Consider the following 20933-nt stretch of genomic DNA (forward strand, 5'->3'; position numbering starts at 1 on the left):
GTTCCCCCTCAGTCTCCCAGTCACTGCATTGTTTTGGCTTTCCCCATGTGTTCTCCTGCCATGGCCCCATCATCTGTAACTTCGCCCTCTTACCATTGTCTCCAGCCGTCTTATTTCCTTGTTTTCTCCTGTATATTTAAGCCCTGTGTATTGTCGCGTGTTTTGCTGTTTGTTGATGTTGATCTTGGTTATTGTTAGCTCAGCTCTGCATGTTTCATTAGCCGAGTCTGTATATTTCTTGTTGAAGCCCTGTTTATTGTTATTTGTATTGTAGTATTCATGTGCGTCATGTTTACCTGCATTTGCCTTCTTTTACCAGGCCTTTGTGGGCTAGTTAGGTTTCTGTTTTGGGACTCCCCACAAGAGTCATATTATAACTCTGGACCATACTTATGACTGGGATTATGGATTTGCCCTCAATAAACCTTGTTCTACTCTCCCCGTTGTTTATAAATACACACTAAAGATTAGTGGTGAAAAGGTGCAGGACCTGAGGACCAAGAACTCCTCTGCTGTATACGTTACCTCCCAATAAAATTGCAGAAGTTTCATTTTTTGCATACCCCACAAAAAACCCTTAACTCAGTATTGGTTTCATTAAAAAAATAAAAAACCACACAAAAAAAAACTGAATTACTATACCCCCCCAAGGCAAACACTTCTTGCCTCATGGCTACATCACCTCACCTTGTGAGAAAGGTTTTTTTCATTAACCAGAGACAGGTAGGCTATATGTCACTCCTTTAAACCATGACTATCCTAAGACAAAGGTGAACGTAAGTGCAAGTTAAATTTATTTAGCATGCTCGCCCAAGCCCATTATTGTGACTCAGTATATGTAACAAAGGTTACATATGTACATTACAAAGCAGACGTGTAATCACACATCTGATTACAAATTACATCCACACCCATCTTACTCAAATTATTCTGACCAACTTCAAAAGCTGAAATGTGTGCCAGAACTTTGCCAAGCATGTGCAGTAAAATAAAAATCCTGTCAGCAGTGGGGAAAGTGGACCTGTGAATAAAATGGCAGCTAACTGAAGTTTTCCCAGCATGTACTGCTTATTAACTACCAAAAGTGATCCAGGGACAAACAACCTGTAAAACAGTTGCAGGGTCATAGGAGCCCAAGTTTCAGTGGTACGCGTGGGAAGCAAAGGCTTACCCATCAGGTCTGATAACAAAAGAACAGCTACTGTAGCACAAATTACTGAAAACATTTCTGCTGGCTATGACAAATCTCAGAGCACAGTGCACTGCAGGATACACTATGGGAAGAAGGCAAGGTGGCAGAGGGAGTATAATACCCGGCCAACGTTCTGACGGGAAACCTCAGCATTCAAGTGGATGTTACTTTTAGACATACCACCTACCTAAACATTGTTGCACACTAAATACACCTAGACATAGGATTCACCAACAGTAGTTGCCTCTTTCAGCAGAAGAATGTATTCTGCAACTCTGTAAAAACTGTCCAAGAATGGTTCAAGGAACATTCTCCAGATTTCAGCCTGATCAAACACTGTAGGCTATGCTTGAAAAAAACCAAGTATAATCCATGAAGCCAGCACACTGCAACTGACAGACCTCTAAAGACGTTCTGGGGAATCTGGTACAGAGACATTGACAGCAGTTCTTTTTGAGTCCAGGCTGCAACAGATCTGCTGTTATGGCAGCATGAAGGAGACATACGGTACAATCAGCAGGCCCAGACTGGCCGTCGAGAGAACCAGGACATTTCAGTTCAGATTATGTTACAACTAAAAGGTGCATCTGGGACCTTCTTGGGTTTATTTTCAGTTCAGTTTTTAGTTTTAGGAGAGTTTAAGCACCCCTAAAAATAGGAGCACAAATCTTTGTAATGGAAGTTTGAAAACCTTAAAATACACTGCTCAAAAAAATAAAGGGAACACTCAAATAACACATCCTAGATCTGAATGAATGAAATTTTTCTAATTGAATACTTTGTTCTGTACAAAGTTGAATGTGCTGATAACAAAAATCACACAAAAATCAATGGAAATCAAATTTATTAACCAATGGAGGCCTGGCCTTGGACAGTCTGTGGTGCAACGTGACGTTGGTGGATGGAGCGAGACATGATGTCCCAGATGTGCTCAATCGGATTCAGGTCTGGGGAATGGGCGGGGCGGGCCAGTTCATAGCTTCAATGCTTTCATCTTGCAGGAACTGCTGACACACTCCAGCCACATGAGGTCTAGCATTGTCCTGCATTAGGAGGAACCCAGGGCCAACCGCACCAGCATATGGTCTCACAAGGGGTCTGAGGATCTCATCTCGGTACCTAATGGCAGTCAGGCTACCTCTGGTGAGCACATGGAGGGCTGTGTGGCCCTCCAAAGAAATGCCACCCACACCATTACTGACCCATGCCAAACCGGTCATGCTGAAGGATGTTGCAGGCAGCAGATCGCTCTTCACGGCGTCTCCAGACCGTCACATGCTCAGTGTAAACCTGCTTTCATCTGTGAAGAGCACAAGGCACCAGTGGCGAATTTGCCAATCCTGGTGTTCTCTGGCAAATGCCAAGCGTCCTGCACGGTGTTGGGCTGTGAGCACAACCCCCATCTGTGGACGTCGGGCCCTCATACCATCCTCATGGAGTCAGTTTCTAACCATTTGTGCAGACACATGCACATTTGTGGCCTGCTGGAGGTCATTTTGCAGGGCTCTGGCAGTGCTCCTCCTGTTCCTTCTTGCACAAAGGCGGAGGTAGCGGTCTTGCTGCTGGGTTGTTGCCCTCCTACGGCCTCCTCCACGTCTCCTGGTGTACTGGCCGGTCTCTTGGTAGCGCCTCCAGCCTCTGGACACTACGCTAACAGACACAGCAAACCTTCTTGCCACAGCTCGCATTGATTTGCCATCCTGGATGAGCTGCACTACCTGAGCCACCTGTGTGGGTTGTAGAGTCCGTCTCATGCTACCACGAGTGTGAAAGGACCACCAACATTCAAAAGTGACCAAAACATCAGCCAGAAAGCATAGGTACTGAGAAGTGGTCTGTGGTCCCCACCTGCAGAACGACTCCTTTATAGGGGGGGTCTTGCTAATTGCCTCTCATTTCTACTTGTTGTCTATTCCATTTGCACAACAGCAGGTGAAATTGATTCACAATCCGTGTTGCTTCCTAACTGAACAAGTTGGTTTCACAGAAGTGTGGTTGACTTGGAGTTATATTGTGTTGTTTAGGTGTTCCCTTTATTTTTTTGAGCAGTGTATACATGATTAAATATAAATTAACAAAAAATAAAGCAATTCCCTTGCTTAGCTCTTTGTAACTAGTGGCAGCTCTAAGTGTTGAAGATCTCTTCACATAGGGCATCTACTGCCTGCAACTGATGTAGAGTTTTATAAACATCCCTTGTCATCCGTCCCCAAATGATCTCTACTGGACTTGGATCTTCTTCCAGGAGAATAAAGTCACTATTTTGGACCATCCTGCATGTTTCCCTGATCGGTCATTCATTACCAGACAGACAAGAACCCTCAGTGATGAGGGATTAACACTGCAATATCTCCACATAGCCAGCTGCTGTCTGATATCTCTACACAACCTGAAGCTCCTTTGAAGAAAGGGGAAGAAAAAGTACCTCAAATAATGATGGCACCCTTACCAACGATGGCATGCTGAGAGGGGGCTTCCTTATGCAGCTCAACAATTCTACCACATTCAAAGTCAGTGACATTTTTGCTTTTGCCATCAGGAGGTCTAGACAGTGAATTCTGGACAGAAAATTACATGGAATCCAAATTTGGGATATTTTGTCTTTAAAAAGCTGTGGTCTTAAACTTAACTAAAATTCATCAGCTTATCAAATTGTTGTTTACAATAAATTACCTACTCAATATCTTGTGTCTTTCTCCCATCCAACAGTGCAAAATACAAATTCTTGCAATTATTCTAACTGGTGTTAAGATTTTGATCAGAAGTGTTTGTAAGTGCACCTGGACAATAAGTGACTAAATGTGATATCAAGATTTGCAAGGCATGCATAACGATGGGAATGAAGTAAACAATCACTTTGTCTACATCAAGCTGAACAATGCCTCCCATTTGATCGTAAACAAAGTTAAAAACCAACTTGGGGGGGGGGGGGGGTAATGAGTCTTGGTAATGAGTTTTTTATTTAGGAAAATCAACTAAATCATGACTCTTTAGGATGAGTATAATACTGGTTTGGGAAAAACTGCCTCACAGAGAAGGAATTTGGTGTTTTACAAGCCCTTGAATTGGTTTACCGGTACTCGTGTTCACTGGCTCCAAGTTAGAGACTCTCACTTCCCAAATACATGCAAATCCAACATTCCTGAAGGAGGACTGGGCACTCCACAGAAAATAAATATATAATGTCACCTCATCTTAAGGACCAGGTTTTATATTTTGAGGCAAAATATTTTTGAATAATTTAATAAAATAAAAAAAATGACATTACATTACAAAGATTTCTCTAGCTTTGTATTATACTACATTGCCTACATGTATAATTTAACACTAAATGAAGCTGCACCAAGTTTGGGGAGTTGGTGACCACTCTAGTGGAAAAATGTAAATCCCACAAAATGTACAGAAGAATATTTGTTATGTTATTTCTGTTAAGTTATGCCACTGTCAGTTTCCCCGAGGAGATTTATCTTGATGACCACAAAAAGAACTCAATCAGAACTCTGATGTAATCATATCCTTATCAGAATAACTTTGGAAATATTATATATATATATATATATATATATATATATATATATATATATAGTTAGAAATGTAAGAAAATGATGTTCATTAGAGGTGTGCCAAAAAATCGATTCATATATCAAAAATCGATTCCAATTTACTACGATTCAGAATCGATTTTAAATGTCCCAAAATCGATTCCAAGTCGTGGTGAAGTCTCGCGTTACGTAATTACAAAATTACGCGAGACTTTACGCAGCATGTTCTGGGACACACTCATGCGCGGAAAAGTTTCAAAACACATGGAGGAAAGAGATATTCAACCTGTCTGGTCTTCATTTAAGGCAAAAATATGGGTTCATTTTGGTTTTTACCGAATGCCGGGGAAGACCAAACTGGACACAATAGCTCGTGTGCAAGGCTTGTGTAACGCGGTGAGCACGGGAGCGTTAATATAGAGAAGGGTGAGAAATAATATAGAGAAGGATGGACCCAAGTGCCAGCTCGCAAGATCAAGACGTTTGACACTCGTCAAATGTATTAGCGAGAGGGAAACGCGCACAGCGACCCAGAACGAACAAACAAAACAACACGGAAGACTCAACGCGCAAGAGAATAGAAAGCAAAACCGTGAGGGCACGGAGTAAATAGAAACAAAAAACCAATGCGGAAAATACAACGCGTGAAAAATAACACTCAACCGTAGTGAGACGGGAGGAAGAAACAAAACAGTAACTAAAAAACAGCGCGGATAAATGCAACGCGAAAACGAAACCAAGGACACCAGCAGAAGTAACTGACAAAAAATCCTGCAGCAAAATAAAACCGTTCCCAAAAATAAAGGCAAAACGGATAGAAAGACATACAGGATTGGGAAAACTTGAGATGGGTCAGAATGCGACGCATGAGATACTCGAATAAGTAAAGAGAAAGCATAACAGAGAGGTGGCGAGACACCATTAAACGATAAGCAATCACAGAGAAAGCAGACTGGCTGAGAACATACGGTTACATCGGTTTAGTCTGGGACCGACTCTGGTGCCCCTAGCGACGGCTGGGGGAACTGCATCCGACCCAGCACTGACAGCTCGCAAAATGAACCTCAAGAATTTTGGTAACAAAAACCATTATATTTTACCAAAGCACTTAATTTTTGTTAAATGTGAAAGACAGTTAATTTTCTGTATTTGTCGTTCTGTCTTGCAAAGCAGACTGTAGTAGATCATGCAGATTTTATAGACTGAAGCAGACATTTTTATAAATCAAATCGTTTTTTCAATCGAAAATCGATTTTTGAATTGAATTGTGGCCCCCAAAATCGGAATCGAATCGTGAGATAGTAAACAATACCCACCCCTAATGTTCATCAGGTTAAACTTTAGTTATAGGCATGTATACGTTTATTAAGGTTGCCAATGTAGGTATCGTGAGCAGTTTAAATAGGACAAAGTAAGTTGCTGTTCTTTAGAAAGCTATTCCAAAACATATCTGTAGATCTTATTAATGAGCCATTTTAGCTTAAAAGACAATTCACTACTTTAAACATTGTCTGCAATGTATCTGCAGTTATGTCAAAAACTTTGTAGGGACTGTAGCTTTACATGACCAAGTAGGCGTGCACAATTTAGAGAGGTTAATTTAGCAAGCTATAGCAACAATTTAACATGCGATATCCAGATATTTTAACTCCGGCCAAGATGCTTGACAGCAAGAAGAAAATATGCATTCATGTCACAAAACATGTTTACACAATGACTAGTGGAAATTCTAAGAATAATGACTAGCCTAGTTTGGCCACACACACACCAGACAAACTGAAGCAAAAAGACACTCTTAGCAAAGTAATAAAATCAACCAACATTGGCTATAGAGCTAAAGCAATTGAATTACCATGGTAGCATTAAATTCTAAGAGATACCCGTCGCTGCAGAAGCAAACATCCAGGGGGTGGAGCTGGATCTTAGATCCAACTCCTCCCACCATAGTGTTTTCATTGGTCTGAAGTAACTGCACTACGCAGTCACATGCTGTTCATTTGTAAACAATCACAAATGTGAAAGTAGGTTAATAATAAACCAATTTTCATCTTGCTAATGCTAGTAACTAGTTTCCTTTGGTGATTATACTAAATCTGACTATTTCTGTTTGCACGAAAAACCACTGTTAAGTTTATCTAATCTAGGTGTCCAAGTAAGTGACGGTAAAACTGATGTTAGAAGACGAGCGGTTAGATAAACAGAATACAGATGTATTAAATACTTATGTATGTTGTGTTCTTCATATTGGACATAAACTGTTAAATTAATTCGTGTTTGCTGTAGTTACTTAAAATTTGTAATGGTTGTGCTGTTCGGTACTGCATGGACATGTCGAGGGGGGTTATTCAGTAGTGCGTGCATGTAACGGCCATGATTCTCATTAACCAGTTCACTGAAAAACTTCACAACTAATAATCAATGCTATTTATATTTTTCCATCCATCTATAGATGAATATCACGGTTTTGAAAAAAGGACAGATGCTTTCAGTTGTGCAGTGCACTACTTGTTGCAGTAAATACCACTGTCCATTCTGCACACCTGAAGTGTACCGTCCAAATAAAAAAAGTATTTTTTATTAAAGGTAAAAAAAAATGAAATAGTACATATTTAAGAAATGTACTGTACTTTATTATGTTGGCAATCACAGATCATTATTCCTGTCCACTTTTACGTTTTCTTGTAAACTTAAAAAAAAACGTGTATTGTGTTATTTAAATAACATTCAAAGAACATTTTGATCTTTAAACGGTAAAAGGGTGAATTTATTGGATTTCTATTTCCTGGTAGGAAAACGTAAGCGACACGTAGGAGGAGTTGGATTAGATGCACCTCCGTCCACCCCCTGGACCGACCAAAAGAAACTATGGACGGTGGGAGGAGTTGGATCTAGATCCAGCTCCACCCCCTGGACTTTAGAATTCAAGTACCCGTCGTTGCAGAATCAAAAGTACTAACTTGGCTGACTATTTTAATAGCAAACAAGTGACCAATATAATTAATATTTAGCAATTTAAAAAAAAATCCAACTCTGCAACACTCATGAACTCCTCTATGTGTCAGCTGATAGCACATAGGCTTACCACACCAAGTCATCACACAACAGACAACAGTGGCTGCCTTAAGTTATAGTGATGGATAAGTATCTGCCTGTACTTCTGAGCACCGAAGATAGGTGTGTCAATTCCAGGTTCAGAGATTAAAAGTCCTCACCAGGATTTTGCTCAGGCTTCCTGGATTGTGTTGATTCCACCAATTTTACCTGGATTGCTAATTAGAAAATCTAGCAAGCTTGAGCAAAATCCTGGTGAGGACTTAAGCTCTGAACCTGGAATTGACACCACTAACCGAAGACACCATTAGTCAGGACAAAATACCAAATTTCATTTGCTGAAATGCAGCCCCAAACTTGCAAGGAACCTCCACTAGACTTTGCTGTGACTGAAGGGCTGGAGAATGGTACAATAATGAGGGTCTGCAGGTAATGGTGAACTTCAGCCTTCTGTTACAGCCAAATATTTAAAACCGTGATTGTTCACTCCAGCGCACCTGCTGCCATTTTTCTGTGTTTTTGTTGCTTCTGTTTCCATGTCAAAAGGTATGGCTGTTAAGACAATTCTTCCAAGAAGACCACTTCCGGCCAGACTTTTTCAAACAATAGATTAGTGTACCTGGATCCCACTGGTTTCTGCCAGTTTTGAGTTGATAGTTCTGCTGGGCATGTAGCACACCTTGAAACCCAAGTCAGCTTTGAAATCTTGCTGATGCAGCAGAAATACCTTGTGTCTTGTAGCTGTGCTCAGTCTTGCCATGGTATATGATCTGTGATTGTCTTCCATACCCTCACATTTGTAGCTTAGGTGTTCCTTACTTAGTTTTATGCCTCTTACACAGACGTTTGTTTCAGTTATTAACTGTTTCAACCTACATATGAAAGTTATCACCACCACCACCACCACCCATCTGGTGGTACATGCACTCGACACTTACAAAATCCCCGACTTTGCACAAGTGCACCTAGAAGAGCTGGAGTTTTGATGGCAAATGGAAAAAAAAAAGCTTGAGTGGGGTACCTGGGCTCACAGTGATGGCGTAGGGGCTCTTGGGGATGGCAATGCCTCCAAAGGTGATGTTGATGGTGTGGGCACCGGCCTGGACAGGTTTGTAGGTACAGCGGAAGATACTGTCACCCTTGTCCTCCAAGAGGGCCTCCACAGTGTTCTTATTGCCCTGGGGGTCCTTAATCACTGCCGTCACATCACCCACACCAGCTCCTATTGCAGACAGAAAGAGAAGCTAAAGAGTTTAAAAAGGAACAGTGGACAAAGTATGAGAATATAAAAACTGTTCAATAAAAGGTACTCAACTTCAAATGCGTAACTTGATAAAGAAAACATTTTAACCATTTCTAATATTATATTGCATTATATTACAAAAAGAGACCCCTACAAACCTGCTGTGTAGATGTCAAAGTAGGTGGGTTTGTTGGCAATGTTGCCTAGAGGTTCTAGGCCTGGGCCTTTGGCTGTGACCTTAGTGGGATCTCCCTGAGCCTTGTCAACATTCACCTCAAAGGGACTCTTTGGAATTTCTTGGCCAGCAAACAGCACAGTCACCTGAAGAGAGGACACGAGTCAGATCTTTATTTCAGTTAACATCTAAACAAGCAAAACACAAGATTTCACTCAGCAGTGAGTAGATTTGAGAAATGCTATTCCCTCCCCCACCCCGATCGAGAAATGTTCCTCTGAAATAGGCTACATGGCAGATGAACACAGTGCAGGATCAATACACAAGACCTTAGTGACATGAAAGTTATCCTACATCTTCGTTACAAATCACATTACAAGAGCTCAAAAAAACTAACCAACAAGATCAAGATTTCCCAAAAACTTGCCTTGTGAGGTCCCATCACTTGAGGAACATATGTCACACTGTAGGTCTTTTTTCCTTCATTGGCCACAGCTTTCACCTCCTCTCTTCTGCAATCGGGGTCCTCTATATAGACGGTGACCTGCCCCCGTCCTGCACTGAAGGTGTCCACTGTGAACACTGCTGGGCGCATCACCCTGTTGCCTACTGGCTCAATACCTATTAACATGCAAACAGACATTAGCCTAGGTAAATCCTCAAAATATACCCTCACTGCAATAAATGAAGCCACTTGATCAAAATTTCTCTCATTGAAATGGACCTTTTCATTGCATATTATGAAATTGCAATCAGAGAGCTAGATAACACTGTAACCACTGAAAAGAATACAGCTGTATGTCCTCTGTGTAGTTAAACCTCATGCACTACATGGACTAAAGGCATTGTTTTGGGTAATGACCAAGGATATCCTTGAATTGTATTACTTCAACCTTTAATTTCTGAAATTATGCAGCTTGTTAGCTCTGAAAAAATATTAAAGGCTATGGAAAGTCATTTGTGTGACCTCGCAAGTATCAAATATTGTCATATACCAAGTCTTGACCGGTGCTGCATTTCCTCTTGTAATCATGAAGCAAGCAGAAATTTTAAGCAAGCAAAAAACTGAAATGCACGCGGAAAACAATTCTTGTTTCTCTACTCTCGCAGATTTCACATGCTCAGTGTCTCTGCCTTGCTCGATTTAACCAAATCTTTGTGTTTTCATAAAGATGGTAATCTTACTCCATATTCAATGAGCAATGCTTTTTCATTGAGGTATTAACCAATATAAGCTTCAGCCTAGATTTCAAGCAAAATACATTACATTTCTTTCTCAGATTTCACTTTTTGCTCGCATGGTGGAGAAAAAAAAAAAAAAAAAAAAAAAAGAAAGTGACGGTCATAATGACAACTGAACAAACTAAACTGAAAATGAAGTGAAAGAAAATTAAGAGTTTATAACAGTGTCACCAAGTCATTTAAAAATGTTCACAAATTTATGGGGAAGACAAAGCTCTAAATTGTGCCCCAAAATTAAAAAATGGCACATGTATTGCATGTTAGTCAAGTTCTAGCAGAAATCTACCAACAATTAATTAAAATATTGTACAAGGGTGGGGGGGGGGGGGGATTGAATGTCATAGTTAGCTTTAGCAAAGCTGTGTCACCATTTTGTACTTTTGTCCAAGATTTGCACAGGAGTAGAAATTATTAATGAGATCACAAAAAAAAAGACAAATCACTTAAGTGCTAAAAAGGATGGCACCAGGGCCGGAGTGGGTCCCTTTGTCAGCGCGGGAGTTTCATGCCCAAATCTGGCCCAAAATTATTTTTCCCTCCCAATCGGCCCAAACTAGACATTAGCCGGGTTTCCAAACCTTTCGAAAAAATAATGCGCAATTTCCAAGTTTCGGCAGAAAAAAAAGCGAATTAAGCCTTGTTTCCATTCATTAGTTATGCAAATAAACTTTAGATCACGTGAGAGGACACCAAACAATAGTGGTTTTTACATCCATCTGGCAGTTACGCATTTTTGCACATTGAGGTTTTGAAACTTTTTTTTTTTTCTTTTCTATACATGGAGAAGTTAAATTCTATTTTTGCTCTCTCCAGAACTGTTTTTGTATGCATTTGCCATCTTTACATTGCGATCATGTACAGAACCACATGACTTGAGGCATGATACGTCATCATTTATGCGAAAAACCCTTTTCCATCCAGTTTTTCCGAATTTTGGCGATGCGATAGTCTAACTTTTCCACCTCCTCCTAGCGTAAAAATCTTTTTGCGATATTTGGGGCTTTTTTCGAATTTGTCTTTTTCCATCCAGCTTTTTTCATGTGCATTTTCAAAATGCGCAAAAACTCGGTGGATGGAAAACCATCTATTGACATGAGCCGGCCCATCGGGAATCCTCCCAAATCTCCCAATTAGCCACTCCGGCTCTGGATGGCACTAAAGGATAAAATGACTTCTGATTTGAAAACATGTCTGACATTTTTGCATGCATCTCTGATACTGGGACTAAATAGATGATTCTTCACAAGACAGATTACAGCTGTTCTGAAGCAGAAAGTGCAGATTCTGTCTAAAAATGTTCAAGTAACATAAAAACAATTTTGGATAAAGTTTTGTCCTACCTGGGCCATAAGCTCGTGCTTTTTTGGGATTGAGTTTAGGTTTAAGGGGGGCTCCAGGTTTCAGCTTGGCTTTGGGGAACTGTGACAAGTATGTCATGACGGACTGCTCATCCACACCTGGGTCAATGATCTCTTCAGGTGCAATCACCTGAAGACAGCGGTTGATAGTTAGTCTGCAGTATTAACATAATTCAAGGTACAACATAGGCATTCTACTATGCATAATCAATCATCTGGAAATGAAACTAAGGGCAGGTGCAGTGTGATCTCCCTGTGCCATAAAATCTCTGTATATACAAGTAATAGGGTTCACAAATCTAAAGCATTTCACACTCAAATATCACGTGTTATGACAGACATGACATGTGTATGACATGCCCTCTTAGGTCATCTCAAACATCAATTACCTCCCTGACTGCTATCTGAATACTTCTGATAAACAGCATGAACAAAAAGATTCCAGAACCAAATATGCTTAAACAAGTGTTGTGTAAAGTCCAGCCACTGGGTGTATCCTCAGTTAATTTGACCTTCCCACCTTCCTGTTTGCAGAGGTTTGATTTGGGTGTGAACATTTGTAGCTCATTAACTGAACTGCCTCCTCTTGGGCAAATACAAACGTTCAGTGCAAATAAACATGGAGAACCAATGTTGCATTCTAAACTCAAATATGAAAACTTGCAGAATGATTAAAAGGTTTAGACGTGATAAAACAACTTCGATTGGTCAAAAACATGCTGATCACATTATCCACAACACATTTCACTCATCTGAAAGCTTCTGCCATATTACACGTGTACAGATACAAAAAATAGGATCAAAGTAAAAAAGAAAAAAAAGGTACTAATCACCTGAGGAATTCCAAGCCAGTCATCAGCTAGTTGCATGGCTTCTGTAGCATTTTCTACTGGTTTTACTGTATCCCAGGTCTCCCAGTCAGGACACAAACCTAAAGCATGCGCGTGCACACACAAAACTGTTAGATTAGCAAACAATCCAAAAAGTCACTGTTAAATCCAAATCAAATGTCAACATGCTTTCACAATACATTCATTCTCCTTATGCAAGGAACTCCCAGAACGAACCAGCAGGATCTATAATGAAAACAGCCAGCAAGCACTCACCAGGTGCACAGCTGTCCACCAGAGCTCCCAGGGCACGGCCATCCCGCCAGTCTTCGCTAAAATTGGTGATAGGCAGATCAGACACTTTGTTCTGGATCCAACCCAGCAGTCTTTGCTTGGGGGTGGCCTTCTTGGCATCAACCACCTCCTCATCCTCCCACACAGGCATGGAGATGGAATAATGCAGGATGAGTGTCCATACCATGCCCAGGATCAGCTTCAGGTTCCCATCCACGATGGCTTTGCTATCTGAGCAAAACAGAGAAAGAGACCAGTGTGGACACTAGGGCTGCACGATTAATCGTATTTTTATCGTTATCGCGATGAAGTTTCACGATAAACAAATCGAAAGAGCCACGATAACTCCTTGAATAACAGCAAACTCAAATTGCATTATCCTCGTCCAGCAATAGAGGGAGCTATTCGCACTGCAGACTATGATCACGTGACGTAATTAGGCAAGAGGCAGAGTTGCCAGGTTCGCGGTTTTCACGCCAAATTGGGCTTGTTTGAAAATCCAGCCGCGGGTAAAAATTCTGGGGCCGCGGGGTGCAGTTTTTTGGGCTACTTTTGAGTTGGGCTACTGCGGAAGTTACAAGTCAACACTAAGAATCGATCGCGATAATACATCATTTGTCTCCATTTCACACTCGCCGCCACCCCCCCAGCGCCAACAACTTACACTCGCAGATTTTGTGCGTAAAATTTTTGTAGGACCTGGCAACCCTGGAGTGAGGTGAACACGCTCAGACACGCGATTTGGTTTAAGCCTGGTTTACACTTGATGCGGCGCGAGGGTCCGGGAGGCGAAAATAACGTAATCGCGGTGGCTTCGCCCGTGTGCAATAGCCTCGCGTGCTGTCGATTCACGAGGTCATGCACCTCTCGAATTTTGTAAGTTCGCGCGCGCCACGTCTCAGCGCAATGAGAACAGTCATGTTTGCAGGGTTCATACACCTATACAAGGTGGAATTCAAGCACTTGTACGTCACTTTCAAGGTCCATTTCAATAATTCCCAGCACGTTAAACTTAATTGAATTAAATATTTATACATATACTCGAAATGATTCGAAATAATTCGCTTTTTTTAATCACATCATTTAATGGATATTTATTTTCAAAACGCCCAATCTTAACGTCTTCACGTTCTCATGTTTCGTCCTGGAATTACAAGAGGCTCGTATTTATTAACGTAATACAAGAGAATTGTTCAGTCAGACAGATATTTGTTGTGAAACGAAGTAGTTACAATTTCAAGCATTTTCAAGTACTTTAGCCTAAATTCCAGCACTTTTCAAACCTGAAACACAAAGCAACATTAAAATTGGTCAGGTAAAAGTTCATTCCCCTGTATTTGAGGGGTGTTTTTTTATACTACTAGGCCTACATATCGTTTCGGACAACACTGCAAAGAATGTGACACGGCAAGATTAAACGCTTCCGCCGTTCGCGGAGGTTAACGAGGAGTGCGGAGTCGCTCACTCGTGAAAGTATAAACCTAGATTGAATCTATTGTTGAATAAACCGGCAAAATATTTGGAATTATTCTGGATTCATTACACAGTATAAAACAAAACAAATTAACGTGCTGCTGTTCAGAGCGACACTACATTTCTGTATTTTAATCTTAATTTATCGTGGTTCACATCGATATCGGGATATCCAACAATGTTATCGCACATCGCAATTCTAGTCCATATCGTGCACCCCTAGTGGACACACTGAGTAAAATGGGTCATGGTTGAATAATGCGCTTCGAATCCTAAGACACTCTGGAACACAGGAACGCTGGACTAGCTGTGTTACGTTAAGGGTTAACAGAAACGCAAGACCTGGCAGAACTCATGATGGCTAAACTTCAGACACATTTCTGGTAAAACCAAAACTGTGGAAGAACTAAACTTAAGTCTGTGAAAAAAATAATCTTTTATGTGAACAGGATGGCCTAGTGTTTAATATGACCTGTATAAAAGCTACTTTAATCCCAATATCCTGGGTGTAACTGAACCGGCATTTTGGCATTAGACTTTTCTGTACCAGTTAGGGTAACGAGACATCATGATTCATAACAAGGCAAGTCAAGGTGGTTATGGCCAATTAGGCTATATAAAAACATTGTTAAAGCTTAGACGCTCAGAATATCTGGCCATGGCTTCAATTAGAAAACAATTGAAACACAGATTTAGTAGTAAAACACATTTCTATTAAATAATTTATTGCACTTAAGTAAAAAATAATAATAAATCCTGGTTGTGGACAAGGACGCAAGGAGAAAGTTGTTTAACACATCTCAACATCTCTAGAATGTGACTTAATATTCCTCAGAGGGGCAAGAACACACACTGAGCATTATACCTATGGACAAGTTGGACTCTTTATTGATCAAGACTATTGGTCAGCCTTGAGGCTGGTCTTGCAACCAGCCACTCAAACCTTTGCACCTAAGCCCACTGATATGGCCCACTGGCAGTGCGAGCGAGTGGCACACCTTTCCCTCTTGCAAACATCCTCTAAGCAGCAAACAAACAATGACTCCACAAATGAGTCCACTCACAGCAGAGTAGAGGCACAACACAGAGCCACGCAGCCTGAGGTAGGGACTTCACTCATGTCCTTGCATAAAGACACTAATACTGAAACAGAGAAGGGACACTACTGAGGTCAGCATTGCCTGCATCATGTGGTTGCACAACCAAACTGCATGTTAACTTCAATAAGTAATAAAACACCAATAGTCATTCCCAGTAGGCCAAGCTGTATTCGATTTAAACATCATGGCTGCACTACCAAACGGCCCGACAGCTTGACTGGGTCATGAGCCAGTCTGGAATGCTTTGGCAGGGCTTGAGAGGTCCACGTAGTGCCTGATGGGCTGAGGGTAGGCCAAGATCTGGAGCAGTGGATACAGCCAAGCGGAACTCATTCATACTTACTCCCCTGGGCTGCTTGATGGAATCTCCATCAGGCACTGCCCAGTTACAGGACAGGCAAAAGAAGGAAGATTCACAGTAGCGCTTGTGCCATTGTTGGGTCTCACAGGCTGTGGAATGGAGGACTCCGTGACAGCCAGACATGTGTAAAACTGACAATAACATTTTCTCCTTTGAAGTGGAAAAAGGCTGATGCATTGTATAAATGTTGAGCGTAAATAAACAGGCTGGAGGCTGAATATGTAAAAAACTGTTCGTTTTGGTTCATCATGTTAAGTGCAACTGAAAGATACAGAAACGGCATTTGTTTCCTCCTGTACATGAGGTCAAAAAGATCGCTAGGCTGTGTGAAGGGCTAGGCCTCAAGGCCTTGTTATACAGTATCACTTTTCCTAGCATAATGCTTTTACCTTTATACCCAATGCTTTTTGACCTTTAAATGCAGCAGTCATCAGACCTCTGAAGGAAATTATTAGTTACTTATTTTTTCTCCCCTCAAAGCGTTTTGTTGTCAGGCCAGTGTCTGACAGAGTAGCAATTACAGCATATAAAAAAAAGAAAAAAAAAAGCTTTATTCTCATTCCCAAAATACAACATTTCATATAAAACCATGAGATTAAAGAGTAATAATGTAATAATGGCAGCCCATTGTCTGAGAGCACAGCTCAGGAATGCCAGAAAGAGGAGGAGGGAAACAGGCAAAGGGAGGGGGAGATAGAGGAAGGAAACAGCACAAGGCTCCATTTAAAGATGCCAAACAAAGCAAGGTCACACTTTAAGATGACAGGAAACTGACTATCATTTGACCCACATCTATGCATGCATGTCTAATGCACGTGAAGCCAACTGAAGTCAAAAATGCAATGGAGAGGGGCATCCATGATTAAGTCCCATTTTTGTTTACTTTGATTCATAAAGATCTCGTTACATTTAGTACCGGAGACAGGGAAGTATCATAGAGTCAGACATTCATCCTTACACTAAAGTAGCCTAAAGGCTGAAGTCAAAGGCCTCTTGAAATAAAACAGGGAATGCAACAGAGATCATGGTCACTAGCATAGGCTAACTAGCATTCATGTTCATGTGGTTGGGGTGGAAAGTCAGTAACCACCTCTGGAGATGGCTTGGGTTACCAAAGAGCCTGAGCTGCATAGCACTCTATGGCCGCAACAAACTGCAGCAGCAGCCTTTCAAATCTTTGGAGTAATTCAAGGTTACAAAAGCAAATAAATTGGAGCAGTACAGTGACTGGACTTCTAGGGGCAAAGCAATAATGTCTCTTCCCAAAAAAAAAAAAAAAAAAAAAAAAAAAAAAAAAAAAAAAAAAAAACACACCTATCACCTTTGTTAGAGCTGGGGAACAGGCAGCCCTGGTCAAAAAAATAATTAATTAGGACTAAAAATCACCAGCAGGCACCTTCATCACTGCTAGACTGGCAGCGGTTGGGGGACCTTGAAAGGCAGCTGATGTTCCCCAGACATATTGCAGTCACTGCCCTTCGACCAATACATTGTCATGTCAGAATCGATCCAAGCAAGCTGTGGTGCTGGAGCAGAGAGGCCCATGGGAAGACTGCCTAGAAGAAGCGTTCGAGAGTACGCTCTCCAAGTACTCGGGACTGGTCAGTGACCAGTCAGATGGAGAGCAAGATGACTCCCAGTGGAGGTTGGATGCAGAGATTACACGGGCATGCTCCTTAGCCAGAGGCATTGAGGGAGAGCGAAAGAGAGCCATCTGCAATATCACTGAAGTGGCAGAGAGGGCCTCAAGGCTGTGGCTCAAGAGGGGAGAACCATGGAGTCACGGTAGCCCAAAGGGCACTAGCTGGGGTCTGATCAACCCCAGCTGATTCACCTGGACGAGGGTGCACAGAGATCTGAACTGCTGGAAATCCAGCCATATTCCCCATGTGTTTAGCAAGAAAAAAGTGCTAATGTATGATGAAACGACCATGGAACACAGAGGGCAATACTTAGTTTCAATAAACACACACAAATGAGGACCGATCTAAATCTAGGCAAGGTGACTGTCCAAGAGACTGAAAAGTCTCAAAAAAAAAAAAAAAAGGAACAGTCTCGTCAGGTAAAACATCATTTGGTAAATGGGCTCTTAGGCAAGAAACCCATCTGGAAATGTATTCCAGCAAGATGACTATGCAAATGCTAGACTCCACCCCATGACCGCCCCCCCACCACACACACACACACACACACACACACACACACACACACACACACACACACACACACACACACACACACACACACACACACGCACAAGTGAAAAGGAATTCTAGAAGCTAGGAGAGAAACCAAATCTCTTTCCAAAAAAAAAAAAAAAAGCTTGAAAGTATTTGATGAGCATAGTACCTGATTGACCAACTTGTCATGCGAGTTAAATCTGGTATCACTGAAACTGATAATCTATGAATAGATTATTAAATAAATAAATAAAATAAAGTGGGGGAAAAACCCTCATTATACCAAAGGACTTCTTGGTATTGTAAAGAATAGAATGAAATGAATTCCACCATGTTTTTAAAGCCCATAAATCCCTATATTTAGAGGAAGATAAATGATTATAGGGGAATTTCAAGTGCATTTGTTTGTTGCCATAGAGACAAAGCAAACTCTACAACAACGAAACTCCAGGCGCAGGAGGAGGGCAAGACCGGCTCTTATCACCAAACAACCTTTCCCAAGGCCAAAAAACAGTTTCAGTGCCAGGAAGCATATCGTTTGGAGTTCCATCACCACCTTAAATTCATTTTAAAAACATCAATTTGAACTTTGCTCAGGTTACTGCTAAGGCCTTTACAGAATCCTTGAATACAGAAAGCCTAATAAATAAACTGAAAGCACCATAATGCTCTAAAGAGAGACAAACATCCAGTTTAATAACACTCTGAAGCAGGACATGAGGCTCATCCTCAAAATATGGTTGTAGGAATTTACACAGCTAAGAAAGAGACTACCTCCAAATTAGTGTTGCACGGTATACCGATACTATAGTATTGCGATACTTCGTCATTAAAAACGGTACAAGCATGTGAAGACGGTAAAATGTCACACGCTCAATGCGTGAGACTTGAGAACACTGCTGTACAGTATTGCCAAATATATTCGCTCACCCATTCAAATAATCGAAATCAAGTGGTGTTCCAATTACTTCCATGGCCACAGGTGTATAAAATTAAGCACCTAGCTGGGCTTGATTCGAATTTACAGTTAATTTGAATTTACAGTTGAGGACAATGTTTTTATGAAAATCGATTTTCAGAGTTTTAATTTTCACCACCGACGTTGCACTGTGGGCTCCCGTAGTTCAGTGAGCTTAGCCCCTCCCACCCATCCACCCTCAAAAACACACACAACGGCGGAGCTCGTGCCCAAGAAAGGAGCAACTAGCCGAGGCATAATCACTGGCATGACACGCTGGACCAGCATCAGCAAAACAAAAAAAAAAAAAAAAAGCGCGATCCTCCAATTGAAATCGCTCCTCAACGCTCTGCACTCAGCTCCCGCCACAGACCCATTTTTAAATAACCATAAGGGCTACACGGCGCCGCATCAAGGCTGGATTATTTATTTTGGATTATACTTTCGCGAGTTACAACAGCGCGCGGCTCCGCACACCTCGCGCGAACCTGCACAAACGGCGGTGGCGTCTGAAACGATATGTTGTAGTATAAAGAAACACCCCTCAAAAACAGGGGAAGGAACATTTACCTGACGAAAATTAATGTTGCTTTGTGTTCCAGGATTGAAAAGTGCTGGAATTTTGGCTAAAGTGCTAAAGTGAGGGCAGCCCTGTTCTTAATCAGAATATAGACAGCGTGACTGTCAGTACGCAACATGCAACAATTGTTAAATTGTATTTGTTTTCCATTTTATTAAAAAGGGCACCGTTTTATTTATATCTAATTTTTGAGGGTGTGTTTATTTTAAGTTTGAGGGTGCATTGTGTCAGTGCTTAAACCATGTTGGAGAAAGCCTTCTAAAAGTTACTGGATGTTCTCACTGGTTTACAGTTGTTTTTTGCTTGTTTGTGGTTGCATTTTAACCCCAAAGGGGAAATTTAAGTGAAAAATAAAAACTTTAACCATTCCTTTGTCATCTGTAGTTTTTTTAGTAGAGGAAAATAAATCAATTAAAATCAAAAATCAGATTAAAAAAAATTAAAATTCAAAGATTTTTTGGGGGGGCCATATCGCCCAGCTCCAATTGAACCCTATGGATTAGGAATGGGATGTCACTTAATCTCATATGTGAGTGAAGGAAGGTGAGCGAATATTATTGGCAATATAGTGCATCTTAAATGTATACATTCTACAAGTGGACTGAACTGTACAGCACAACATCGGTTGAATTACTTATTTGACCAGAAAGAACAAGTTTCTATAATAATTTATAATAGAATAGAATAAAATATAATAGTTTGTTTCTATAATGACAAAAGCTTCTGGCTGCCACTTATGCAATCAAACGTTCTTGTCCCAGAAGCAGTAGAGCATAACAAAATGGTACAAACAGTAGCACCGAAATGTTAATCAAAATACAAGGATTGGATAAACATTTAAGCCAATAAATGACTCAGAGAAATGATATAACACCTCATTCTAAACTGACCAAATCTGCCATCAACATTAGCGTGATGGTTCTCCTAAATGCACCTGGAAGTTGTAAACAGGATACAACCATGATCTTGACTGAGCGTAAAACAATGGAGAGTAAAAATAGCTCAGATTAGTTCATATGTTTGCAGAATTGCATGCCAGGTCTCATTTCTTTAAAAGGTGCAAGAAGATTACAAGGCAATTAAAAGCCAAAATATGTTTGTTCTAAATCAGTGAATTAATTGCTACAATGTAAAGTTTGGATACTCCACACAATCACTATTAATTCTGAGATGCACCTGCAAACCACTTCTGAATTTGAAATGACTTCAGTTCCTAATTAAACAGGCCAGGATTAATCCACATTAATGCTGCTCATTTCCTGGGGTTTTGCACATTGTCTCATCGCTGATGTTATAAACCAACAGCTGCCTACATACCAAGAAGCATGAAATTACTACTTTTGGTAATTATGGA

At 40.9% G+C, this 20933-nt stretch overlaps 1 protein-coding gene across 3 annotated transcripts in view; it reads right to left on the reverse strand.

The window, feature by feature from the left end:
• The window catches only part of flnba (filamin B a), a 59488-nt gene that overhangs the window by 27260 nt on the left and 11295 nt on the right, over positions 1-20933 (reverse strand). For all 3 annotated transcript variants that reach the window (XM_076988487.1, XM_076988404.1, XM_076988566.1), the window contains exons 2-7: positions 12910-13158; positions 12637-12734; positions 11786-11933; positions 9631-9824; positions 9187-9349; positions 8807-9007 (exon numbers count right to left, since the gene is read on the reverse strand). In XM_076988487.1, coding sequence (XP_076844602.1) covers positions 8807-9007; positions 9187-9349; positions 9631-9824; positions 11786-11933; positions 12637-12734; positions 12910-13158 — 1053 coding nt within the window. The remainder of the gene's footprint in view (positions 1-8806; positions 9008-9186; positions 9350-9630; positions 9825-11785; positions 11934-12636; positions 12735-12909; positions 13159-20933) is intronic.

The sequence above is a fragment of the Brachyhypopomus gauderio genome, chromosome 1 (assembly GCF_052324685.1).
Source record: "Brachyhypopomus gauderio isolate BG-103 chromosome 1, BGAUD_0.2, whole genome shotgun sequence".
Lineage (NCBI taxonomy): Eukaryota > Metazoa > Chordata > Actinopteri > Gymnotiformes > Hypopomidae > Brachyhypopomus > Brachyhypopomus gauderio.